Genomic DNA, 26,877 nt, shown 5'->3' with positions numbered 1-26,877 from the left:
TAGAGTGAAAAAGTTTATATAAAGTTCCTCTAATTGTAGATTCTTACCAGAAGAGACACGCTCACTCCACCAGCAGACTCTCCAAATATGGTAACTAATCCTGGGTCTCCTCCAAAGTTGTGAATGTGCTGCTGGATCCACTTGAGAGCTTCAACCTGGTCCAGCAGGCCAAAGTTCCCTGAAATGTGCTCATCTCCAGTGCTGATAGATCAAAATGCATTTTTTTTGACTGAAACATCTTTTTATAAGACACTTTTATTTATGTCTTTAAAGCAGATGACCTTTTATACCAGACCCAACCCTAACACATGATCACCATCGTGCCTCAGTTTGATCGGAGCCTTTTCCTCACAACATGAGGAAAAGGGAGCTGTTGCTGTAATGCCTCCAATATTAAAGACTTATGACAAGATGATATGATATACAGACCGTAGAAAAAGTCTAACATTGAAGTGTGTGCATTCTTAGAGCATCAGTGGCCTTATAGCAGTCACAGAAGGAGTCATGAGTCATATCTTGTTAATAATTTTACCTCCTCACTACGTACGACTCTGGATACTGTAGCTCCTGTGAAAACTAAGGCCTCAAATCAGAAGTATTTGACTCTGTGGTATAATTCTCAAACACGTAGCCTAAAGCAGATGACTCGTAAACTGGAGAGGAAATGGCGTGTCACAAATTTAGAAGATCATCATTTATCCTGGAGAAATAGTTTGTTGCTTTGTAAGAAAGCCCTCCACAAAGCCAGAGCATCTTACTATTCATCACTGATTGAAGAAAATAAGAACAACCCCAGGTTTCTCTTCAGCTCTGTAGCCAGGCTGACAAAAAGTCAGAGCTCTATTGAGCCAACCATCCCTTTATCGTTAACTAGTAATGACTTCATGAACTTCTTCACAATTAAAATTTTAATCATTAGAGGAAAAATTAACAATAATCATCTCACAGATGTAATATTATCTACAGCTACTTTTAGTAAAATTGATATTCATTTAGACACTGATGCTAAAAAACTAGTTCATGCATTTATTACTTCCAGGCTGGACTACTGTAATTCATTATTATCAGGATGTCCCAAAAACTCCCTGAAAAGCCTTCAGCTAATCCAAAATGCTGCAGCAAGAGTCCTGACAGGGACTAGAAAGAGAGAGCAGATTTCTCCTGTTTTGGCTTCCTGTTAAATCCAGAATTGAATTCAAAATCCTGCTTCTCACATACAAGGTCTTAAATAATCAGGCCCCAACTTATCTTAATGACCTTGTAGTACCATATCACCCTATTAGAGCACTTTGCTCTTGCACTGCAGGCCTACTTGTTGTTCCTAGAGTATTCAAAGGTAGAATGGGAGGGAAAGCTTTCAGGCCCCTCTTCTGTGGAACCAGCTTCCAGTTTGGATTCAGGAGACAGACACTATCTCTACTTTTAAGATTAGGCTTAAAACTTTCCTTTTTGCTAAAGCATATAGTTAGGGCTGGGCCAGGTGACCTTGAGTGTGGCTTTTGAGAAGAAACTATTCTTGAGTCTGTCGGTCTTTGTGCTGATGCACCTTCATTTTTGCGGTGCGGAAATATTTGAGCAAGGTACTGAAATAACTGGACAAAAAATTAAACCCAAATTTGAAATCAGCATGAAAAGAACTACAAATCCCAAATAAAAATACCTGTGATGATTATGACATGTTGACCTGTGTTATTTAAATAAATTCAGTATTAAGGGAAAGTCGCAAACCGCTGCTTCAAAGCTTTATTCATGTTCTGAATGGCATGCAATAGGAAACGTGTTCTTTCACCCGTCAGGGTGCTGTGCTGCTCAGATTACAGACACACACTCTGATTAGAATTTCAGCACCTTTTTTTTTTTGGCTTAAATTGGTTTAAAAAATCTAATCTGAAGTGTCATACTTAATACATAATTTATTACTGGGGAAAAATTCCACTTCTCTGCCTTTTTTTTTTTTTTTTTACAGTAAATGTCCCTTGTTGTATATAATCTCTGCAACACTTGTACCGTGTCCTACTAAAAGAGTTTATCTTTATTTATCACTGTATTTTTTTTATATTTATTCATTATATATCAAGACTGCTACAGAGAACCTACCTTATTAGAGTAGCCAAAAGTGACACAATTAATAATTCGGCATTAATACAATAAAAACAACTGTGTTACCTTTAGAAAAAAAAACCCAAACATGTTTGTTTAAACTCTAAAGGTGGACATTTTAACATCGGGCTCCTCGCGCCTCAGAAAATGAAACAGGTTGAAAATATGGTGTTCAATACAAAATAATAATCTATACATATTATCCGGTTTTAAACTATCCCAATTATGTAGTTTTTACGCAAAATACCTTTGTGGACAATACATGGTCTTATAATTTTCATGTATGTATAATTATACATTATACATGGTTTTACAGTAGATGTTTGAATCAATGGCATTCGCTACTTCAATGCAGCCACTAAATTAGTAACACATTTAGCAAACAGGGGAGCAAAAGTTTAATTTCACAAAACCGAAAAAGATTTCACGAGCCAGCCAGGAGTCGAACCTAGAATCTTCTGATCCGTAGTCAGACGCGTTATCCATTGCGCCACTGGCCCGATCTGGTATGAATCATTATCGCGTCACTATTTCAAGAAACACTAAGAAACAGGCCGCGTTGGTTATTCCTGACCTAAAGTTAAAAGATCCTAGCGAGATTTATTTCCAGAAACCAAACATTACGTGTAAGACATTAACCAAAACAACGACACATGATATTTAACTGGAATGCATAAACAGTAAGCGTATGTCCAAATATTTACGGACAAGTAACCCATTTATAAAACTCGTGGTTGCAAACGTGGTTGCCACGGCTGAAGTGATGACTGTTTTCCGCCAAATGTAAGTTTGATCAAACTACTCCTTCCGTTCAGATATGAAACTATATGGAAATTGTGTTATGCTAGCATATTATTCCAAGTTACTGGAAAACTATTTTTTTACATTATACGCATTTTGCCGTACAGGGGAATGTGACCTGGATTATAACGTGATTGAGGGAGTCTGAGTTGAACATGGCAACCACAAAGCAAAACAGGAAGTGTCGTCTGGCGGGAAGTTCGCTTGAAACTTTTTAGAAACACAACAGCGATAAAGTTATAATATTACGGAGTAATTTACCTTCAACTAATTTAAACAGGATGCCCAGGATTAAATGCAACTAGATAATCGATAAGTAGAAGTAAAATAAAAATAATAACGTTCATAAACTTACTGAGATTTACGAGATAGATTTCTAGCTTATTCTACAGTTGCTAGCCACTTGTGTCAATCTGTGGGTGGACAATGAAAGCAGAAATGGATAAAATTGTCTCACTGTCAGATGAAGAAAATATCCCCGAACTACAGAAATACCTTTCAACCCTGACCGATGACCAGGTAAGGTTATTTTACAAACTAAGGGCGACACATTTGGAAATTCCAAAGTCATGTCTGTTTTACCTATAAAATACTCTTACTATCTATCACACAATGTTTAGCTCATCAACACGATTACCAATAGTGCACTGAAGGGCAAGAAGGTTGGGACCATAATAAAAGGCATATTTAAAGGTTTGTACACATTCATTCTTGTAAGTGTGAAACATCGCAAGATAGCTAAGGTAATATAATTCACTCATACACCATGTCAGAATCATTTAACATATATGCATAACTTCTGCTTGATGATAAGGTATGTAATAAATGTACAGTTTGTGCTTGTTGTTTAGGTTCTCCTCCCAGCTCCACTGCTGGGGCAAATCGTAGACTTCTCCTGTATCAGCACTGCATCCCTCTGTGTGAGTCTGGGGATCTTCAGACTGAGGTGGCAGCAGATATCATTGGGTTGCTTATGCTGGAGGTATTTATGTTATACAGAAGTTATTATAGATTTGATGTACGCTATATCCAAATATGGTTTAATGTAATCAGAGTGAAACATGGATTTACAAATTAAAATATGTTGATTTCGTGTAACTGGTTGATTAAATCAAATAAGTGTGTTTTGGAACTATGCTTTTGGGTCTACTTGATTTTTGTGCTTGTAACAGTTTTTTTTTCTCCTGATCTGACTTGCAATCCTATCATTTATAACTACTTGAATTAGATAAGTAGAAATATATTGTGACACTTTCTTTTTTTCATATGAATGAGAATGATTGTTTTAATATAATACACAGACTCATACACTATCCGGGCCATCTCTTGCAACACTGGGGTCTCTTTTTGTTGATGCCATCAAAGTGGGGAAAATGAGCAGTGGGAAATCTCTGGAACTGTTTCCTACAGTTCTTACTGCACTTGCAGCATGTGAAGCCTTGTCTTATGGCAAAGGTACTTTGTGATCAACATTGTTGTCTAACCTAATATCACATATGTCACAATCTATAAGGTCTAAAACACAATTTTTTATTATAACTTTAGGGGAACTCAGTGGTGAGGAGTATAAGAAGCAGCTGATTAACAGCCTCTGCTCGAGCAGGTGAGGACATGTCGCATTTGATATATATAGTGATATGCTAATATATATTGTAGTATTTTGGTAGTATTTTATTATTTAGATGCCTTCATGCCTAATTTATTAGAAATTACATGGTCATGTAATGAAAGGGATCATGATGAAGTACCTCAGTGCCAACGTCTTTTGTGCTGTTTTAGTCCAATTACCAGTTTGTGATGTAGAGATTAAATGATTTGCAGATGACTGAAAAATATTTTTATTTACATTACATGGTCTTTTTCATGCAGATGGGATCCACAGTGTGTCATCCACTTGACAACCATGTTTAGGTAGGACTTTGTTATTTTAAGTTCATTGCATGCTTTAACATATTTCTGTTTCCATCATAATAGAATTTATTTCAATATTGGTGTATTTTACATTTTTTTAGTTCCTTTTAAAATGTTTTACTGTGTCTGCCTCATTTTAGGGATGTGCCTTTGTCATCAGAGGAGTTGCAGTTTGTGGTGGAGAAAGTATTGAGGATGTTCAACAAACTAGATCTGCAGGAGATCCCGCCGCTGGTTTACCAGCTGCTGCTTTTGTCTGCAAAGGTGTGTGACAGTGTGTCTTCAACAACACATTATGTTTCTGTTTGTGTTAGTCATCTAAATGCCGGTCTTGTTCTTTGTCTGTTAGGGTTGTAAGAAACAAGTCCTGGACGGAATCGTAGGTTATTTTAAGGAGCAGGACGCTCGCCAAGAAGAGGAGCAGAAACATGGAGAGTGAGTGTTTCATATACTGCAAGTGGGATTTACTATAGTCACAATACATCTTTCTGTAAACTTTCCATTTACTGACTGTCTGTTTTTTGTTTGTTTGTTTTTTTAACTTGTACATCCGCTTCTCAGCAGCCTGGATCTAGAGGTTCAGTCTATTCCACAGGACCAGCTAAGGCATGTAGAGGGCACTGCTATCCTCCACATAGTCTTTGCTATAAGACTAGACCATGAGCTTGCAAGGGAATTTCTTAAAGGCTTTAAGGTTATGTATAATATCGCTCATCTGTTCGTTGTTTTAATAGTTTGAGAATTGTTTGTTATATTTGTAAGGATAGTCTGTGTCATAGATATTGATTTTCATTTTGGCAGACATCGTATGCAGACTTGTGTCCTTTCAGTGTTGCCCTGTTGCTCTCAGTGGCACGTATCCAGCGTTATGAAGAGCAGGTTAGAAATCTACACTACACACTACTTCCCGTACTCAGTAGAGTCTTAATTCATGTTATCTTTCCTATTCATTTGTGTTAATCATTTCATTTTTGATGATGATGATTTTTTTGGAAGGTATTTGAACTTTTGAAAGGGGCCATCATCAAGAGCTTCAAGGACGAGCAGCTACAACAGGGGTCAAAGTTACTACAGGACCTCCTACCCGGGCACTGCAGTGTGGCTCAGATGATACTGGATACAGTCCAGAACAGGTAAGAAGAGCAAAATGTTGATTTATATATTCTATTTGATACCTTCAACAGAAGAACTTGATGTGTTTCTTTCTCCATGATTTCTTTCAAAATAAGGTAATGCCCCTCTGTGGCAGCTCGTGGTCTGTGGTGCCGATGCAGGGGAGGGGGACGCACCTGAGCGGCATCTGCAATCACCTCTCTCCAGCATAAAGAGTTTGTTCTGGGTGCTGTCAGTTGTTGTTGGTATGTGTCAGGCTGTGAGCTACGGAGCTCACAGCCTGCCAAAACCCAGGAGGGGGGCCACGGCAGATCCAGGACCAAAGCTGACAGCCACACAGCGAGAGCAGGCGGCAGTGTCACGCCGCCAGCAGGAAGAACTCCAGGACCGGATCGAGCGTGGGGTGCAGGTGATTGAGAATCTTGGATCTGGTCCTGGCTGACACCGCCGCGACCCCCACCAGCATTCCCCGACGGCATGGGAGTGGAGAAGGGCCGGGCTGTTCAGGCTCCCCGGATATAGGCACTGTAGCAAGCACACGGTGACATGTACATGCTGTTCAGCATACTTTATTCACCACTTTTCTCGCGGTTGCTGTACACACACACACACACACACACATACACAGTCAGCTGCAGCTCCGCAGCTCACAGCCCAACACATACCAACAACAACAACTGACAGGACCCAGTACAGACTCTTTATGCCGACGAGGTGTGATTGCGGATGCCCCTCAAGTTTATCCGCCTCCCCTGCAGCGGCACCGCAGACCACACCCCGCTACACCCTCAATAAAAATAAATGACATGGTACAACACAAACAGTATTTGTATTTTAACCTCTCACATGAGGTCTACGTTTCCATCCGTATAGTGTGTTCGGATGGGATCATGTTACCCAAGGGCTAGTGCAGCTGGGCTTCTTCCTGATGGATGCATTTGGACCCAAACCTGGACCATTTGGCAAGACCACGGAAGGCTCTCTAGCTGTAGCCCGAACACCAACTCAACAAGCGTGTAAGCTAGGAGGACAGGTGCTACTCCAGGGCTTTAAGGTAACATTTTTTGTTAAAATTTTATGCTATGAAGTATTGTAAATAAAGGATTTTCAATGTCATGCAAATATTGTGTATTTTATGTCTTTAACAGATGCATGAGCCTATCAGGGGAGAGATATTGGAGCAGGTCTTAAATCGACTAGTCACAAAGACAGCCTCACCTGTCAGTCATTTCTTAGGTAACACAACCTCTAGACAGCAGGGTTAAGTTATAGATGCACATCAGCATTTTTTGACTTTATAGACTATGTTTTGACAGGTTTTTTTTATTCTTGTGTTTTAATGTTTTTTTTTTTTTTCTTCTTCAGACCTTTTCTCTGATATTGTGGTCTCTGCCCCAATGATCCTTCTGGAGTCATCCTCTAAGGTGACAGAGACGTTTGACCACTTGTCATACCTGCCTTTGGCCACCGTTCAAGGTCTACTCAAAGCTGTCCAGGTACCTAAACAGGCCAACAGATACACATAAATGTTCTAGAGGTTTCTATTGTGTAATCGTTGGTTTCTGTTTAATCTTCAGCCCCTGCTCAAGGTCAGCATGTCCTTAAAAGATGCTTTAATTTTAGTTCTTCGCAAGGCCATGTTTTCCAGGTTTGTGTTACTTTATTCTTAACACAGCTTTAAAGTGCAATTAAAGAAGGGTGGCTTATACTAACCAACCCCCTTACTTGACTCTACTAGCCAACTGGATGGTCGGAAGTCTGCAGTTACAGGCTTCTTGTTGCTGCTGAAGAACTTCAAAGTGTTGGGCAGCTTGGCCTCGAGTCAGTGTAGCCAGGCAATCTCCTCCAGCCAGGTACAGTTGCAGTAAAACTCTGTATACTTTACATACTTGCTTCTAGGAAGTGTGCTAGAAACACTCTGCAGGTGTGGAACCGTCTAATTTTTTGGTTTGTCTTTCTGTCACAATTCATAGATCCAAGTGGATGTTCACTCGCGATACAACTCAGCTGCCAATGAAGCATTCTGCTTGGAGATCCTCAGCAGTCTGCGTCGCTGCCTCAGCCAGCAGGCTGATGTGCGCCTCATGCTCTATGAGGTCAGAAGCATTTTTTTAATGTCATGTCTTATTATGTTTATCAGTGTGAAGAAAGGGCTAGAGACGTGAACCTGGGATAGTTAGTGGATACATTTTTACAAAGGGTGTTGAATATGAAGCTGGCAGGCATAAGAAAAGAGAAATACTACAGAGAAGTTTCATAGATGTAGTGAAGGAGGACATGAAGGGGGACAGTGTGAAAGAGGTGGATGCTAGAGATGGGGTAAGATGGAGGCAGATGATCTGCTGTGGTGATCCCTAAAGGGAAAAACGAATCTGAGTTAACCTCTACTCTTTCGTTATTTATGTGTATAGATACGGTTTAGCTGTAAAAATGTTACTTTCATACTGAAAAAGAAAATTCTTGTGGTTTTTAAGGGTTTTTTTGATGTTCTTCGTCGTAACTCGCAACTTGCAAGCTCCATCATGCAGACCCTTTTGTCACAGGTATGTATATGTATGAGTTAACTGCATACTGTCTTAGTTATAATGGACTTGATGATGTATCAGAAGCTTGCTTGTCCTTAGCTGAAGCGGTACTACGAGCCTGAACAAGACCTCCTGCCCCCAGTGAAACTGGAACCATGCATCACTGCTCACGGAGACCAAGTCTACCTCCAGGAGCCTCTGGTACTCTTGTGTGCACTGTACCATATTTGCAAGTTGTTTTATTTCGACTGATATGCGAGCTATAAATAGTGTTATGTTTCAGGCCCATCTGCTGAGCTGTACTGTACATTGCTTGATGTGGCTGCAAAACACACGCCAGTCAGCCAACCCCAATGGCGATGACAGTGATGGTGATGAGGAAGAGGAGGAAGGATACCGGTCGGACCTACATGCTATTCTAGAGAGTATGACAAGACGCATGATCAAGTGCGAACTAGAAGACTTTGAACTGGTATGTCTTGAGATCAAGAGCAAGCAGCTTCTTTGTCCTTAGCAGATTTCAGATTATTCTGCTCTTCCTTGCTTTTACGTTGGCTCTGAACCTTGGTCTGTTCCAATATTGCTAAGTCATATAATGTGTGTATACTGATCAGGACAAGTCGGCTGAGTTTTCAATGGGATCCAGTGTTGGAGTGAAGAATAATATCTATGCTGTGCTGGTGATGGGAGTGTATGAGGTCCTCATGGAGTACAACTTTATCAAAGCCAACTACAGGTAACAAGCACCTGTTTTTGAATTGTGCATTTTGAGAAAGTGTTGTTGTGTTACACAGTTGAATTTATAAACCCACAGCAACTGTTCAGGTCACTACGTTTACTGACTGATACACAGAGCCAGCACTCCCCCTATAGCTGATTTCATAGAAGTAACACAAAAATACTTGGATCTTTACCAAAATAAAAGTTTAATAAAGTTAATCATCCTAATTTAATTATGCATCATACAAAACATATGCCATATTATGTAGCGGGGATTTCTTTTTATAATTTACCGTTGTATCTTCCCCCGTTTCTTGCAGTAAAAGGTGCTTTGAGGAGATCATCGAGCTGTTCAGCCGTTACCACAAGCTGTCTGAGATCCTGAAGGAGAAGTCTGGAAAGGGTCGGGTGCCCTCACACAAGACCCCCCGCAGTTTATTCTCAATGGCATTCATATCAACATCAATCACTGTGCTCTTCAGGTAAATGGTTTCTTTAGCGTTGCTTACATGGACTACTAGATCTGTGGAATTTAATAAAATCAGTTATTTATAGTTTGCAGCTGATTGTAGGCACTCTGATTGTTTAAATCTATTCATTAAAATGCTAATTAGAAATACTATGCAAACTTGGAAAGTCAAATTCCATGGATAAGAATTAGAAATGGTAAATCAGATCAAATCTTCTTTTGCAGGGATAACACTCAGAGCAGAGAGGAGGCTCTCTCAGTACTTCGTTCAAATGGAGAGTTTGTGCGTTATATACTGAGCGTGGTTGTGCAGAAGATCCAGCAGCTGGATGAAACGGGACACACAGACGGCCCAGATGGACAGAACGCAGACAAGACTTTCCGCTTCCTCTGTGACATGACCAGGTAGAAATCTCTTGGGCTAAATGACAGCACGTGATTTGTTTATTATAATACTTATAGGACCAAAAATGAGAATAAACGATCTCTGTCTATGTCTCTTTATAGTGTCCTGATGTGGCGTTACACGAACATCCCCAGCGTGGTTGAGGAGGGGGGAAAGAAGGAGAAGCGCTCCAGTTTGTCTCAGCTGTGTCTGGAGGGTTTGCTCAGGATCTTCACAACCTGCCAACAACGCTACCCAGACAAGATGGCCCAGCTGCTCTCTACCATGGGTTGGACAAGCAGTGAAAAAGCAGTACATTTTGTAGCAACAAAAAATATACAGGAATTAATCATTATGTGTTTCTTTGAAATGATGCAGAAAATGGCACAGAGCAAGATGACGAAGGCGATGTTGTAGAGATGAACTACTTTTACATCCGACAGTTTCAGGTGCTTCTGATTTAACACTAAATAATACAAGAAAACTGTGTTTATTAAGTGTGACATGTTTGCTAAAATCCAGTTTTCTTTGCCCGTCAACAGAGGGCGCTGTTCACACAGTTAAGTGGTGGTGAGGAAGACTTTAACAGCAAAGAGGCTCAGCTTCTGATCAGCATCCTAAGCGTACTCTCGCGCCAGCTAAAGCCCTCCTCCCAGCAGGTAAATTTATTTTTAAATGCACTCCACCGAACAAATTAACATACTCCTGTTCTAATTCACTATTATCTAATTAACAGTTTGTTCAGATGATCACGTGGACTTTGAAAATCTGCAAAGAGACCAGTTTTGGTAAGTTATAGTTTACTTAACCTCTGTGTCTATATTAGGTGCATATTAGGTGCCATTTCCTGATGTGTGTGTATGTGTTTGGGGGTTTTCTCTCCCTTTAGAGGATTCTGCCTTCTGTAAGGGGCTGCTCTCTCTCCTCTTCAACCTTCATGTTCTTTATAAGAGTCCTGTAGGCCTACTGCTGGAGCTCTGCCAAGACATCCACAGCGAACTGGGAGATATTGATCAGGTACGAACAATTTTTCTTTGCAGTGTTCAGAGCACAATTTGGCATTAAACTATACTGATACTGTTATTACTGCAACTCATTTAATTATATAAAACTGCACACACAGCTAGAGTTGATAGACAGACTATATTGCCAAAAGTATTCATTCACTCATCCAGATCATTGAATTCAGGTGTTCCAATCACTTCCATGCCCACAGGTGTATGAAATCCAGCACCTAGACATGCAGACTGCTTCCACAAACATTTGTGAGAGAAAGGGTTGCTCTCAGGAGCCACCCGTGCAACAAGTCCAGCTGTGAAATCTCCTTGCCAGCATATATTCAATTGTGAACTGTTACTGGTGTTTTATCAAAAAATGACTGGGATTGGGAAGTAGTTGGCCACGTAAAATCATAGAGCAGCGTCAGCGGATAATGAGGCACATAGTGCGCAGAGGTCGGCAACTTTCTCAACATTGATCACTACGGACCTCCAAACTTCAGATAAGTTCTGGAAGATTTGTAGAGAGCTTCATGGAATGGGTTTCAGTGACCAAACAGCTGCATCCAAGCCTTACATCACCAAGTGCAATGCAAAGCATCATATGTAGTGGTGTAAAGCACGTCACCACTGGAATCTAGAGCAGTGGTGACGTGTTCACTGGATTGACAAATCAGGCTTCTCCGTCTGGCAATCCATCAGACGAGTCTGGGTTTGGCGGTGGTATGGTGCATGCCAAGACATTTTAGACAATTTCATCCTCCTGAACTTTTCGGGAACATTTTGGGGCTGGCCCCTTTCTGTTCCAGCATGACTCCATACCTGTCCATAAAGGCATGGATGAGCCAGTTTGGTGAGAATCTGACTGGCCTTCAGAGTCCTGACCTAAACCCAAGAGAACATCTTTTGAATGAATTGGAGCAGAGATGGCGAGCAGGCCTTCTTGTTCAACATCAGTGTCTGACCTCACAAATCCACTTCTGGAAGAATGCTCAAAATTCTTATAAACATACTCCCAAACCTTCTGAAAGCCTTCTCAGATGAAGTGAAGCTGTTATAGCTGCAAAGCTGGGCCAACATCATTTGAAACATTATGGATTAAGAATGAAATGTCACTCAAGTTCATATGAAAGAATTTAATGATCAAACAAGTTAAACAAGACTATTTTAAATCCAAGTTTCGTTCCCACAGTACACTGATGACTGTAACCTTCATACACCCACATTAAAGTGCATTTGTGAACTGATTTCTTTTATTTGTTTTCCTGTTTCAGGATGTGGAGGTGGAAAAGCAGTCTAATTTTGCCATTGTCAACATGAAAACTGCTTCAACAGCAGCAGTAAGTGTTGGTTTTCTGACTGACTGGCTGTGAGAGTTATGCCTTTGCTTATCCTGCTCACCTTCTTCTTCATGTTAATGTCTTGTCCCAGCTGCTGGTCCTGTCTCAGGTTGACAGAGTGCTCGATGAAGTGGACTGGCTTATTGCCAGGAAGAAAAGTCAGACAGCTTCTGACAAATTGGGCTGTGGTAAGAAGCCTTTCACACTGATGCTCACTCTGATTAATGCTGAGGAGGAAGAGATGCATTTGTCAGCAAGTGGGGCTAAAATGCAAGTGATGCTGTGTTTCATAAATGTGTAGGTGAAGCCACACAGACTGCAGGTCGGCAGGACCCAGTTGAGAAAGCAGTGACGCTGCAGCTTGGGACTCTCTTAACAGCGCTAAGTGAGCTGGTCCAGACGGCCTTGCTGCTGGGCACCTGCACCGTTACACTGTTAAGAGAACTGACCCGCACGTATACCATCCTCACCACGCTGGTCAAATATGTGTGTATTTGTCAACTTGATGTTCTGAGTGAAAATGTCAGGGCAGCTTGCAGAGTGTAACATTACATTTTCTTCATTTTACTTTAGTATATCCAGGTGTGTGCCAGCCAGCACGGGTCGCTGCCAGCTCGCTTTGAGAAGCTGGTGAGTCCAAGCTACTGTCACCTAGCTCAAATTTTCCTGTATAGATCTAACGTCATACTAACTGTTTCATATTTGCAGGTCAAACTATCTGGCTCCCACCTAACACCACAGTGCTATTCTTTTATCACATATGCTCAGGTATTAGCATGGTTCAGTTTGTCCAGCTCCGTTGCATTAATGTTTTGTTGTTACAGAAATGACACAAGATGCTTTTTATTCCTCTTAGAGTGGAGACATCAGTGGTGGAGGTGCAGATGACAAAAAGAAAAAGAGAAGGAATGACGTGAACACCGGTGCTTCTGTAAGGCCTCTTGTAAATTTAATGAATGAGGACTGAACAATACAAATTTTGTTTTTGGAATAATGAAACATATGCATACAAAGAAATATAAACAAGTCTGTTATGTTTTTCCTCTTGGAAGGCAAAACTTTTGCGTGAGACTAAAGCTATCCCCAACCTGATCTTCAGCATTGAGCAGTATGAGAAGTATCTCATCACACTCTCAAAGAAATCAAAGGTTTGTGTAAATATTGAAAAAAATATATACATTTTTTTAAAACTCTGCAGGCCTCTGAACACTGTAAAATCTATCTGCATGTTTTTCCAGGTAAACTTGATGCAGTACATGAAGCTGAGCACTTCGAGAGATTTCCGCATCAATGCCGCTACTCTGGATGCAGCCCTGCAGGAACAGGATGACAGTCAGGTGGTAAGCGCTAGCTCAGCTCCACAGGAGCTTCAATACTGTTCAACATACACAACAGCCTCTTCTCTCCACTTTTACTTTATTATACGAGTCCATAAAACTGACTCCACATCCACACTGTTCCCACGGTTGAAATGTGCATGTAGCTTGATGCTTTGAATGCTCTGAGCTAAAAGTAGATCATTTTTCCCTTCAACACCCTCTCTTTGTTTGTTTGTTTGTCTTTGTTCTTCCATTGCTCTCAGACCACAGAGTCACAGGACACCACCGAGACACAAGAACCCAAACAGAAGAAGAGGAAACAGTGAGGTCATACTGGGCACCACTGCTACACACACGCACACACGTCCAGACTGCAGCAGCGGGTGAACGGAGTCCTGGCAGTTGTATGTTTGGAATAAAAGCTGTCTGGTCCACAAAGAGCTATCTCCCTTTGTTTAGAGAGCCTTTAGTGATGTTGATGATTTGGTAGATGTCCAAGGCCTCACCTGTGGAAAGTTTGCACACATTATTTAGTATTCTGATTGTGTTCCTCAAGTTCACTTTATCAAAAAGCCTTCTTGCATTTCCAACCCCAGTTTATATCTGTCTTTGTCTTGATTACATTAAAATAGTCATTTCTAATTTGGCTTATTTAGAAATTTGAAACTTATTTGATTTACTTCCTTTCAGGAATTCTCGTAATAAACAAGCTGTGCTGTTGATTTGCTTAAAATTCTTGAAGACTAACTGAATACTGTGTGGTCATGCTAAGAGGTGGATTTAATTACTTTCCATATACATTATTGTATTTTAAAGAGATGTTTAGTCCAGCTTTTGTAAGGTGTTGTTTTAAAACAAATTGCTCTGTACACGAGCATTTTTGTAGCTTTAAGTGCTAGAGCTAAATTGCATGTTCTTGCGTCTGAATTTGTTACATTTAGATTTTGTAATGAGACAAGCTGTCCTGTCTTTCCTGTGCACTTTGTATAAGAAACATTTGTATAATAAATATACTACTCTTAATGTTGGAAGAAGGCTGGTGATGGTGTGCAGAACTCACCAGGCGGTAGACCATACTTCCGTTCCACACCTGTGGGGTTAGAGGGAGTCACACAGTCCATGTTGACCTCCTTCCTCAAACACTGATCAATGTCAACTGCACTGAAGAAGGCTACAGACTGTGGAAGGTCCTGCATGCCTAAAGCATGAGCAAACATACTCCTGCAGGAAGAGAAACACAGTAACCATCCATTATAGAGCACACAGTTTGTCAGTGAGAATATACGGTCAGCTAAGAGCACACCTTGTAAGGAGGTTTGTGATTTGAAGTGCCAGAGCTGCTCGGTAACAGTCTTCACTGCGGACCAGGTACCGCACCTCATCATGGATGCTGATGCAGAAGCGGCCATCAATGTTATACTCCTCAATGAGCCACTTCATGACCACCAACATCAGATGGAGGTAGTCCACTGCAGAGCTCTGAACCACCCAGTTCACTCTGCTGGTGATAAACTGAAAGGAGACATTAATGAAGAGTTTATTTTGCCATTTAGAGCTCTCTGACTGACCTCTTGAGTAATGCATTGGTCGTTTGTTGTATTGGCAAAACAAATCATATCCCTTTAAATACTCAGATTAAATCATATATATATTATACTCCTGTTGCCAGCTTTAGTCAGTCACCTCATCTTTAACCGCATTGGGCTCCAGCGCTCTGCTGATCCTGCAGCCTAGAACAGGAGTGGCCGGGTTCTTTGAATGGGCTATGCTCTCCAGCTTATTGAACATGTCCGACTCAGTACCTCCAGCCCACAGACGCTTCCCAACAATATCCCATCTTTTCCGTCGAGAACTGAGATGGTGTCAGGAGCACAAAAAAAGCAAAATTAAAGAGGAGAGCACCTGAGAGGAGGATATTCAGGGACAGTAAATGGGTTATTGCAAGCCAGGCACTTGTGAATGTTTGTGTTTTGCGTTCTCACGATTGTGAAGCCACTCTAGTGATCCTCCGCAATTCTTGGAGGGAGACGCTTCCATCTTCCTCCCGCTCCACATCTATACCCAGTTCATTCACCAGCCACTCGCCGTCCTCTGACAAATGATATCTGACAAATACAAACACCTGTCTTTTTATAGCAGATAACCACCTTAAACATTCTGCAGTAGAACAAAAACAGAAGAAAACCATTAATCAACATATAAACATTACCTGATGCTGCTGAAGTGAAGCAGAGCAAAGTTACGCAGGTTTAATTAGAGACACAGTTAAGTGTTTTGCAATTTTGCAAAATTTTAAAAAGTTTAAATGTCTTCAGTATTGAACAGCAGAAATGAGGCTTTCTTGTCGGAAGTCAAATTTAAATTAAAAAAAAAAAAACAACAGTGGCCGACAGCGCTGTACATAACGGTAGACTTGTGCGTAATAAGCAAGCGAATAATGCAGAAAACAGATTTTTAGATAAGAAACTGTTCTTGAAGTGCACTGAGAGAGAGAGAGCTGTGCACGAAGTGTCATTTTACCGTGGCGGAAGCAAAACAGCAAAAGTAAGAGGGAATTCATGACGATGTTTATGTGAAGCGAAATGTGAAGCGTAGTTTGGATCTTCTTTTGCTGCTGGTTCAGTCAAATTTGGTTGGAGAGAGACAAAGCCTACAGCTCCAGAATCTACCGCAAAAAAACCCCACGTAAACACAATGCACGGACCCACCGACGCATCAGAATCTGTGAGCTGCCGGCATGACGGCGTGTCCGTGTATGTGCAGTCGGGTGAGAAAGCCGAAATCTCACTGATTCTTATCCGTCGGCGGTTCCGCACTTTGTGTTTAGGTCTTCATGCTGAATCCGTGTACTTGCTCTCATTTGCGTTTTTAGCTGTTTGGTGGTTGTCAAAATTTTGTGAGGTTTAACCTGAGATTCTGGCGTTTCGGACAAAATAAATTTATATTTAAGAATCAATTCAGGATTTTAATGAATCGTTATCGCGTTATTCAAGCTAGAATCGATTTTAATCGGAAAACTGATGATCAAAACCCACCCCTACGTTGAACTTACCTGCGTATACCTTTTGTTAGGGCATACATCTGTCTGGCCTTACTGGCAGCTTCTGTCTGACTGAGGCGGTGGTTGAACTGCATGAGCAACCTCTCAGCAAAGGGCTGCCCGGCGCCATATATGCGTCCATAGTTAAACACCTTTGCGTGCTCTCGGCTGATGCCCACAGTATCAGCGGTACGGCTGTGCAGGTCAGTGCCTTCACTCTTCTTTCCCTGGAGGGTCATCCAGCCAAATGCTGTACAACCTAAACCACAGAGAGACATATGCAGCATTGTCATTAAAGGAAGACACATAACAAAGTCTCCTTCTGTAGATTTCTTTAGAACCAAACCTGTCATACCGTGCATGCCTGCAAAGTGAGCCTCTCCAAGCACTGCGGCAATCCACAACTCTTGTGAATCTACATCTGCTCCTATCAGGTGATATCCAGGTGGTACCTGCACCATGGCCTTTAGCTCACTGCCTACCCGATCCCGCTGTTGACACAGAATAAAGCCCATACAGAATTGCTCTAGTGTCTGGTCAGTATTTTCAAACTTATCCAGATTAGCGTGTCGGCTCTGCTTCTTACCCGTGCATTACTGGCAGTCAACCACGTCGGCTCCACAGCTCTACGTGTTACCGTTCCAGCAGTAACGACCTGAGGTAATATGGCACCATACTGGCCCTCCTCATCAAAATCTTTGTGTCTTTGGGGAAATGTTACATTCATTACCCTCATTACTTTATCTCTAATCAATCAATCTTTTCTTATTTTAAAAATATTAGACAAACCTTCTGACAGAATGGGGAAGCTCTACTTTTCTGAGCCACAGCACCATCTGAGAACTACGAGAAGACCTTTTAGCATTACTAAAATTTATTTGTTATTGAATTACTTTGATTAACTCTGACGGGAGTACCTTATACGTTTATGGGCATTCCTCCAGAAAGACATCATTTTGTTGATTTCCAGAGCTCGTGTTGCATTGGTGCCACCTCTTCCTGCTCTCAGAGTGCCATCCTCCATCTTGGACAGGAAGTCCTTGGAGAACGGACTGCCGACATTGTTGTGATTGCCATCCTTTAAACACAAATAATTGGTCACAAGGTAAAAATAGCTTGGTGGAACAACACTGTGCCTATGATATATATTAATAATATAAATTCACCTTATGAGGTAATTTGAAAAACCAGCAACCTGGTATATCGACATCATTGTAGGGGCCGTTTCCATGGTGATAATGGCAATGACTCTCCTCTTTCATATAATGTGGATCTGTAGACTATTGTTGGTAAAGAATACAAAGTATGTTATAAACAAATCATAGTGAAACACTAAACCTGACACGATAGGTGTAATTTAAACTTACAAGCCCGTGCACTCACCCCGTTTTTGTTCTTCTCTGCACTTTTTCTCATTCTGAGGGCGTTTTCCTCCATCTGGCTTTCCAGGGAACTTAATTCCTCCACCTATACATGACAATAAGAAAAAACATTATTAAGGTAGATGTGTTATCCGTTCAGAGCACGTAGCCCCGATCAATCAACTCCAACCGCAATCACATGTATTACTGTTGATACTGAAGAAAAGGTCTAAATTTGATGAAAGATTTTTGCAAATTCCAACAGTCTGTAGTGCATGTGGTATCTGTTTGAAGCATGTTGCAATATTCTATGCAAAATTCTCCAAACGTGATGGTATATTATGTACCTTTGTCCACACCGTGCTGTCTGTTAACATGAGGTCATCTGAAGGGATTGAGTCCAGATAGTCCGGTCGCTCCTTGCTATGCTGCTCACAGTACTCTTTGTACACACTTTCAATAGCTCTGTGAAAAACAACAAAACTTTAATACACTGTTAAAAATCTCCAGCCATCAATGATCGTCCTGCTAAGATCAGGTCATGATGTGAAAGCACCCTGCCATGTTTTTACTTTGAGAGCAGTATGTGATTCACCTGTGGGGACACACGGGCCCGGCGTTTTCCTCCTGGGAATCAAGGTTATCCCTGCGTCCAGGTACCAGATACCCCCACCCGTGTTTCTCTGTGTAATGCAAGGGGTAACCATCCCAAGTCAAACCCATCAGTTTAGGTGTCAGTCGCATTTGCAGGCTGATCAGACTGGCTCCAGGTGACCAGCTGTCGTCAGACATCTTCTCACACAGCTTACGATACCACCTAAAGAAGAAAATGAGGAAAAAGAACTGACTTACACCATCAGTGGGAAACAGAACTGGAAATGGCTCCGTGGAGTGTGAGAGCGATCTTACCCTGGATGTGCAGGTAGATGCTGCCTTCTCTTTGGAAGTCGATTCACTGTTTCTTTTAGGTGCTCAACAGCTAGCCGGCTGGGGCGAGGGCCTTCCATCTCTTCTTCAGATGGTGGACCTGGGTCTAATATAACACAACTGAATTATCTCTGTTACTTTATTAATAGTCTGTGTGCACTGTAGATATTAGGGGTGCAACGATACTCGTATCGATATTGAACCGTTCGATACAGTGCTTTCGGTTCGGTATGCATATGTATGAACAATACAAAATTTGTAATTTATTTTATCAACTTTCCTTCTGACGATGCTGTCTGTGTTGAGCGCTCAGTGAATCTGCGTTCGACTACTCCGCCTAGGCTGCACTGTCGAGCGCAGATCCACTGAGCGTTCAACACAGACAGCATTGTCAGAAGGAAGAGGGCAGGGCAAGCGTTTGGAATTATTTTGGTTTTCATGTGACGTATGACCCTGAAGGTAAGCGCGTCATGGACTAAAGTAAAACAGTATTTTGGATGTGCCACGCAATGCTCAATTACATGGGTGGGAACTAGTGTGTTAGCGCAGTTAGCTCGTTAACGTGTTGGCCGTCTAGCCCCATGCAGGGGTAGCTCGTTAACGGAGATTTGCCGTGTTGTGGCGTTAACGTCATTTCAACGAGATTAACGCTGACAGCACTAGTGGGAACACAACGAATATGACTGCACATTTACACCGACATCATCCTAGTGCAAAGACAAGTGGAAGCACAAAAAACAACAAAACAACAAGCATGCATGCTACAAACTTTACCCGAGTCATTTAGACAGACGTTAGCACATGATTCTCCTTATGGGGACCTGATATGTTTAATATTGTGGCGAGCTCAGACAAGGAGGAGACGGAGGTATCGTTTGGTCTTGCTTCCCGTGAGCTAGCCAGGGAGCACAGCCGTTTATTGACATCTGCAGAAGAACACTGCCGCTAGCTAACTGCTCAGCGCAGCAACCGCACAGCAACAACAACACACAGGGCGCCCTCTGACCCCGGAAGGACACACCGTCGCAGCGAAAAGGCGTCACCCGTCACTATGGCAACATAAACAAAACATAACTGTACAAACAGAACCCCGAACAGCCCTGACCCGCTACACAGCCCCCACCTAAGGGTCAGTCGTCCCCGACGACCCCATTGCCCCACACAAAGTCCTGCAAATGTCCAGGTGCCTTCTTTTGGCGCACCGGCCGGTCACGACCGGCGGGGGAAAAGTCACTCGGGTCAGAACATGGGGTGCCACCATCATCCCACTTCTGACACCAATGTGGCGAGCTCAGACAACGAGGAGACGGAGGTGTCGTTTGGTCTTGCTTCCCGTGAGCTAGCCAGGGAGCACAGCCGTTTATTGACATCTGCAGAAGAACACTGCCGCTAGCTAACTGCTCAGCGCGGCAACCGCACAGCAACAACAACAACAACACACAGGGCGCCCTCTGACCCCGGAAGGACACACCGTCGCAGCAAGAGCGCGTCACCCGTCACTATGGCAACATAAACAAAACATAACTGTACAAACAGAACCCCGAACAGCCCTGACCCGCTACAATATGCTGCTGAGAATATAGCCCAGAAGAAGCGTATAGTATAGCTTTTATTTTGGAAAGAGCCATTTCTCTGTAATAAACTCTCTTTTCCAAAGATGAGTGATTCCTCAATCAGATACAGGTGTTACCGCGCCAGATCCGCGGCCCCGAACCATAATAAGGAAACCTCTGGCAGTTACTTGAAGGTTCCGTAACTGACTCGTAGCCGGCAACAGCTTACTATACAGGTCAACTCCGCTAGCAAAAAGATCGAAGGAGGCGTAGGAAACTGCTTCACCGAACTTTATTTCTTCTCTAAGGCATGAACACCGCGTACAATGGGCTGAAACAGTTTACTCACAGCGAGCATCGCCGACACAACTCTGGCTGTCGAGGGAGTTATTATATTCCTTTTATTTATTTTCTTTTCGTCTCATCTGTAGCTAACCGTTACTTTTCCCCTGCTCCGCTCTCTCTCTTTACACACACACCAGGCAGTCCCGCTACACACATCCCGAATATATTTCCCATCAGGCTTCATCCTTAAAGGGCCATGCCTGTAACACAGGGCTTGCAAAATCGCTAGCCCGACCGGGGCTAGCGATCTTTCCAGTCGTACTACCAAAATCTATCTCTGCCCTGCCCGTCGGGCTATTGTAGGAAGGAAAAATATATGTCAATGCTTTTGCATTCTTTCGGAAATGTAGCTGGGTAATTATGTCATTGGCATCGGTGAGCCACTGTCAATATGTGACATATTGAAATCGCATTTGAATTTGCGCTTGTTTTTTGCTTTCACTTTACAAATGTCCAGGTGCCTTCTTTTGGCGCACCGGCCAGTCACGACCGGCGGGGGAAAAGTCACTCGGGTCAGAACATGGGGTGCCACCATCATCCCACTTCTGACACCAATGTGGCGAGCTCAGACAACAAGGAGACGGATGTGTCGTTTGGTCTTGCTTCCCGTGAGCTAGCCAGGGAGCACAGCCGTTTATTGACATCTGCAGAAGAACACTGCCGATAGCTAACTGCTCAGCGCTGCAACCGCACAGCAACAACAACACACAGGGCGCCCTCTGACCCCGGAAGGACACACCGTCGCAGCGAGAGGGGGTCACCATGGCAACATAAACAAAACATAACTGTACAAACAGAACCCCGAACAGCCCTGACCCGCTACAATATGCTGCCGAGAATATAGCCCAGAAGAAGCGTATAGTATAGCTTTTATTTTGGAAAGAGCCATTTCTCTGTAATAAACTCTCTTTTCCAAAGATGAGTGATTCCTCAATCAGATACAGGGCTTGCAAAATCGCTAGCCCGATGTCCCGGGACTAGCGATTTTTCCAGTCAGGCTACCAAAATCTATCTCTGCCCTGCCCATCGGGCTATTGTAGGAAGGAAAAATATATGTCAATGCTTTTGCATTCTTTCGGAAATGTAGCTGGGTAATTATGTCATTGGCATCGGTGAGCCACTGTCAATATGTGACATATTGAAATCGCATTTGAATTTGCGCTTGTTTTTTGCTTTCACTTTGCAATCGCGCGAACTGTATATAGAGAGCGACAGCACTGATTGGTGAGTGATGATAATTTGTGCACCAATTCCTCTGACATCGTCTTATCAATCGTTAGCTTACTATGCAAACATGACAAGTGAAATCTCCCGCAGCAAGCTTAAACATATGAGAGGTTGATCGCGCAGAGAATCGCTGACCGTTATGTGTGTGTGTGTAAAAGCAGCAGGATATATATTTTAGTTCTGCTGAGCCAAATAAGAGAGGTCAGGGTGAAGAAGTGACAGCCAAAGAAAAGCTTACCACAAAACGGAAAAGTTATGACAAATCAGACTATAAGGCAAAAAGAAAGTGCAGCTTTATGGTTTCATGGACAAAAGAATTTCTGTGGCTGCAATATGACGAGCTATATAACCGGGGCTGCACATAAGTGGTCCGCATGTGCGCATTCGCTGTCAAAAAAAAAACAAACCAAAAACGCGCACAAGATATGAAGTTGCAACGCGTGTTTGCATACATAAGATTTTCTGGAGGAGGACAGACATTTGTTTAAAACTCTTAAAGATGTCGAAGAAGCAAGCTCCTTTAAGCAATTACTTTGGTGTTCCTCCACCTCCAAAGAAATGTCAGAAGGAGTCCGAACCACAAAAGAAGCGCGTATTCTCGGAAAAGTGGTTGCAGGAGGTGAGCTGGCTTCAAACAAATGATGAACGCACAGAGATGTGTGCGAATGCGTGAATCCACTCTAGGAAACAGTGCTTTATGGCAACGCGTGCACTTCTATTGGCGTCTTTATTTTGACAGCGAATGCGCACATGCGGACCACTTATGTGCACCCGTGTAAATAACATAATGTTCTGCCGGGTGTGTTGTTGGTTTTCTCTCGATTTCTGAGTCGACAAGCGCCTTTGTTACTGGGACCAGTCATTTTAAGAAAGGCCCCCATTAGAAGCCATGAGAAATGCAAGAAATGCATTATTGCTCAGTCTGCAATATCTTTCCCAGAACAAACACCAATTGCAAATAACATACTAAAAACAAACCTGAAAAATCTGTTTATAACAGCGTTCTATGTTGCAAAGAGTGAACTACCACTGGCAAAATTTAGCAGTCTTTGCAAATTTCAAAAAGCAAATGGCCTAGATCTTGGTTCCACTTGTCTCTTACCCGTGACTTCAGTGGAAATTTCAAATTCAGGATCTGACACAGACTGATTCATGTCCTACACAGTTCTTACAAGTTCATAGAAATTTCTGTTCAATTAGAACCAAGTATTTGAGTTGATGATTGTAATTTTTATACAATGCTGTAATTTGTTTTTCAACAATTTTTTGATTAATGTTTTGTTTCCTTTACAATATTATACATTAAAGTATAATATTGTAAAGGAAACAAAACATCAATCAAAAAATTGCTCTCTTTTTTATTCGGGCTACTTACATTTATTTTGGGCTACCAAAAACTGAAGAGTCCCTGCCCGAAGGGCTACCAGGGATTTTGAAATTTTGAGAGCCCTGAGATATATATATTTTTTTTATTACTTTTGTTTCAGCAACATTAAATTTAAAAACTGTACTTTTGAGTTAAAATATATATTTATAATTTTAATAAATGACAAATTAAAAAGGCATAAATTTTTTTTGTATCGAAAAAATATCGAACCGTGACACCAAAGTATCGAACGACCGAACCGTGAATTTTGTGTATCGTTGCACCCCTAGTAGATATATCATACCAATTACACAAATATTCTGAATTAGTGTCTGAGCTCAGACCTTCCTCCCAGTCTGGAAGAGGAGTGGCGATTTGTTTGTTATCTGCTTTTTTGGAGCCTTTCTTCTTGCTGGCTGCAACTTTCTTCTGCTTGAACTCCTGCACGTCCCAATCAAGATCCCAAAGCCAGGGGTCTTCTTTGTATCTTAGTATAAACACACAAACCTTATGCAGTGTAAATGCTTTTAAAAGAACCTTCAAAGCTTGACATAAATCAGTGCTGGTCTCACCTGTCATTCTCCAGAAGCTGACATGCATCATCCGCTAGAATCATCAGAGACTTCTTCATCTCTCTCTGAAGCTCTTCATAAACATCTTGAGAATCTTCCAGGTATCGCCCCCAGTTTTGATTGACGGGAAGGTAGCTCACACCCATCTCCAGCATCCCTGCAAGCGTCACTGGATGAGGGACACCTTATAAAAACACAGCAGAGACAACACAATTATACAATGCTGTGTTGTGTACATTTGTACACAGAAGATAAAGATGACTATAAAATAGCTTTGGGTTGGGATTTGCTGACCTCTCCATGAAGAGGGGCAGCTGCTCTGTGAAGACCTCATGTGTGGCCTTAACGTCAAGGGCGCAGTATTGCATTAACTCCTGTAGGTGTCAGCAAAATCACATTTATTTTGCCTAAGTGTCCATTCAGGCCAAATGCAAGATCTAACAAATGGTTCACATTAATCAGACACACATTTTGCCACATATCTGACCTGGAAATTGTTTCTGACATCCGTCATGCTCCCCTTCACAAAGGTCTCTCTGGCTTCTTTCTGCAGTGGCGGCCCTCCCACATACAGAGCATGGACATCAGCCAGGTTGTTAATGCTGCTAATATTCACCCAGTCCCAGGAGCCGATCTGTGCACACAACATCATGTCACACTTATGCCAAGAGCCTTCCAAATACCAAATGATAGCCTCAAAATATTACGTAGGTGAACTGTAGTAGAAAAGGACACAAACCATTGGGCCCTCGTGTTTCTTCCCAGCTTTCTTAATGTGTTCCTTGACCTCCTGAAGACCCCTCTTTTTACCCTGCTTACTGGCCATCCACAGTGTGCGCTGGAAGCCGGTTAGCCCTGAAATGGCCATGTGAAGGCTCATGGTGTCCATGAAGCGCACCTTTGAACCCTTATATGGAAGCGAATACAAACATACAAAAGCTACTGGGCATTATAGTGATTCATACAAAAAGAAGTGACCAAAGGATTTTTTAAGTGAGGAGTAAAAGCGACATGTGAGGAATAGGATGTAAACCTTTAATAGGTACTGCTCCTTAATGTGAGCCCGATCAAAGCTGACATTGTGGCCCACAATGAGTCTCTCCTTCCATTCACCCCCTGGAGGGCGAGCAGAGTTGAAAGGTGTCTCTAGCGGAATGAGATCAGCAAGGGTCAGGTGGTTTGACCAGGAGTATCGCTCTTCAATCAGACGCTTACTGCACCATGAGTACCTAGAAAAATAGGACACAGAGATCACTGAATCACGTACCAGTTATCTTTAAAACTTTTTATTGTTAGCAATTGTTGAATGGAAGACACAATGTTTTAAGTATGAAACAACTACAACAACATAAGAATAAAGCAAATGAATGGATTGTTCTATACAACCCGGTCCCATTTTTGCTCATTTCTTACCAGTTGGTTGGAGAAACAGCAACAGCCAGAGTGGGACACTGTCCCTCTGTTGTGCACACCTCCACATCAAACACGAGAGCTGACTCATCTGGAAAATCTACTTTCTGACTCTCCCCAGTGGGCTCATAGCGTGTCCAGCCGACCTCCCAGCTCCATTCCTGAGGCATGGGTGGTAGATCTGCCAGTTTCAGCTTGGTGGCAGCCTCAAGGTAGGGAAGGCTCTGTGTCTGGGCCAAGTGACAGAAGTGCTCGTCAATGTCATTGCCATACATTTCGGGGAGTTTCAGGTCGACATCGGGCAACAGTGAGGTGTCCTTTCCCCACAGCTGGTGTTTCTGTAAGTGCCTTATGCTGCGCTGTACAGCCTCCTCTCTGTATTCTGGCTCCAGCCCTCGAAAGATCTGCTCGTGAAGACCTTTTGACAGCATCTGGATGTTAAGGGGGTTCAGGCGGGTTTGTGTGGAGTCCTCGCCCTGAAGTATGTGAGGCTTGGTGGAGCAGAAGCCACGTAGACTCATCCATTGTAAAGAGATACGAGTCCTCTTCAGAGGACAGCGTAACACATGCAGCATCACCTCATGTGGACTTCTCACTCGAGCTGGAAGACATTGATTCAAAACTTAATTGACATGACACTGATCAATCGTTATAAGATAGCGTGACGGAGGCAAACTGAGACTTAATGCAGCTTTATCTAGGCACCACAGAGCCTCTATACACGATTAAATGTGTACTTTCCTACTGCTGAGTGTCTTACAGCCTTCTCTGTGGTTTTGTGAGCCTCTATTATCACTTGCTTGCACTTTGATATTTCACTCAGGTGTTACTAAAATGTGTATAAATTAACTAAACTTTTGCAATAATGCTGCTAGACACAGATGAAACGTGAACTACGTAGCTAATTCTATCATTTTACCCACCGAATGATAAACGTAGAATGCTGGTTGCCTCGCCTTTTCATATTATTGTAGCTGTTGCACTACCGACCCTTCAACGCATGTTTACTTGGCGAACACATGACGCCACGCTAACGTTTTAGTAACTTAGCAAAAGGCAGTTTTTAATCTAACTATGTTTTATTACAAAAGCAACCCAGCTGATCTGTTTTATCGTGTTATGTATCCGAAAACATATTTTTGAAATCATTACAGAATTAATTATAGCTACCTTAGCATTCCTTCTCGTGGGGTTGTATGCCTAAAGCCAAACAAATCGTTAGCGCCACCGTGCGGGCTGGATGACTTATTTTTCTAGCAGTGGTATGTCAGAAAGAACTGATTGAATGAACACAGCGGACAGCGATTCGATTATGTAGCATGGATAGCGCTAGAATATTCATTTTAAAAAGTGCTATACACGAATATCACAGGGACTATGAAGAAAATGTTAAAA

General features: G+C 42.2%; 2 protein-coding genes and 1 non-coding gene across 6 annotated transcripts; 1 reads left to right on the top strand and 2 right to left on the bottom strand.

Moving 5' to 3' along the window:
- Window positions 1-2,527: 2,527 nt before the first annotated feature.
- On the bottom strand, window positions 2,528-2,600 carry trnar-acg. Its single transcript has one exon. It is a non-coding gene; the product is annotated as a tRNA-Arg (tRNA).
- A 403-nt stretch (window positions 2,601-3,003) lies between these two features.
- On the top strand, window positions 3,004-14,709 carry fanci (FA complementation group I). 4 transcript variants are annotated; one of them, XM_040025313.1, is made up of 37 exons: window positions 3,011-3,420; window positions 3,522-3,594; window positions 3,753-3,883; window positions 4,203-4,356; window positions 4,447-4,504; window positions 4,771-4,812; window positions 4,953-5,076; window positions 5,162-5,247; window positions 5,374-5,506; window positions 5,614-5,691; window positions 5,809-5,945; window positions 6,799-6,979; window positions 7,074-7,161; window positions 7,291-7,421; window positions 7,503-7,573; window positions 7,664-7,778; window positions 7,899-8,021; window positions 8,400-8,468; window positions 8,550-8,651; window positions 8,734-8,922; window positions 9,065-9,186; window positions 9,491-9,652; window positions 9,865-10,044; window positions 10,147-10,313; window positions 10,403-10,473; window positions 10,567-10,683; window positions 10,761-10,812; window positions 10,914-11,041; window positions 12,297-12,362; window positions 12,454-12,550; window positions 12,664-12,848; window positions 12,936-12,992; window positions 13,071-13,130; window positions 13,219-13,293; window positions 13,415-13,510; window positions 13,601-13,702; window positions 13,945-14,709. In XM_040025313.1, the coding sequence occupies exons 1-37, from the start codon at window positions 3,328-3,330 to the stop codon at window positions 14,005-14,007; spliced, it is 3,978 nt and encodes a 1,325-aa protein (XP_039881247.1). In that variant the 5' UTR covers window positions 3,011-3,327; the 3' UTR covers window positions 14,008-14,709. The 4 variants fall into 4 exon arrangements, with proteins under 4 accessions (XP_039881246.1, XP_039881245.1, XP_039881248.1 ...); XM_040025312.1 differs by having other exon boundaries at window positions 3,004-3,420; window positions 5,377-5,506; window positions 13,601-14,709; XM_040025311.1 differs by having other exon boundaries at window positions 3,005-3,420; window positions 13,601-14,709.
- Window positions 13,287-26,772, bottom strand: polg (polymerase (DNA directed), gamma). Its single transcript, XM_040025316.1, has 23 exons — window positions 26,653-26,772; window positions 25,486-26,083; window positions 25,106-25,301; window positions 24,812-24,979; window positions 24,560-24,706; window positions 24,366-24,446; window positions 24,073-24,254; window positions 23,845-23,987; window positions 18,992-19,115; window positions 18,678-18,899; window positions 18,430-18,547; window positions 18,105-18,188; window positions 17,888-18,001; window positions 17,639-17,799; window positions 17,511-17,564; window positions 17,308-17,425; window positions 17,077-17,212; window positions 16,734-16,980; window positions 15,664-15,786; window positions 15,365-15,533; window positions 14,985-15,193; window positions 14,742-14,902; window positions 13,287-14,187 (listed from the first exon to the last, which is right to left on the bottom strand). The coding sequence occupies exons 2-23, from the start codon at window positions 26,055-26,057 to the stop codon at window positions 14,123-14,125; spliced, it is 3,594 nt and encodes a 1,197-aa protein (XP_039881250.1). The 5' UTR covers window positions 26,058-26,083; window positions 26,653-26,772; the 3' UTR covers window positions 13,287-14,122.
- Window positions 26,773-26,877: the final 105 nt, after the last annotated feature.

Source organism: Simochromis diagramma, unplaced genomic scaffold, assembly GCF_900408965.1.
Source record: "Simochromis diagramma unplaced genomic scaffold, fSimDia1.1 OVJJ01000293.1, whole genome shotgun sequence".
NCBI lineage: Eukaryota > Metazoa > Chordata > Actinopteri > Cichliformes > Cichlidae > Simochromis > Simochromis diagramma.
This window is presented reverse-complemented; position numbering and strand designations above follow the sequence as displayed.

Excerpts from the sequence above, each read along its gene's own strand:
- fanci (XM_040025311.1), top strand. The coding sequence starts at position 3,328 with ATGAAAGCAGAAATGGATAAAATTGTCTCACTGTCAGATGAAGAAAAT. Across the intron at positions 7,779-7,898 it reads AGGCAATCTCCTCCAGCCAG|ATCCAAGTGGATGTTCACTC; the intron begins GTACAGTTGCAG and ends CACAATTCATAG. Across the intron at positions 8,652-8,733 it reads TCTACCTCCAGGAGCCTCTG|GCCCATCTGCTGAGCTGTAC; the intron begins GTACTCTTGTGT and ends GTTATGTTTCAG.
- polg (XM_040025316.1), bottom strand. The coding sequence starts at position 26,057 with ATGCTGCATGTGTTACGCTGTCCTCTGAAGAGGACTCGTATCTCTTTA. Across the intron at positions 18,002-18,104 it reads CAGAGAAGAACAAAAACGGG|TCTACAGATCCACATTATAT; the intron begins GTGAGTGCACGG and ends TACCAACAATAG. Across the intron at positions 17,213-17,307 it reads TGACTGCCAGTAATGCACGG|CGGGATCGGGTAGGCAGTGA; the intron begins GTAAGAAGCAGA and ends CTGTGTCAACAG.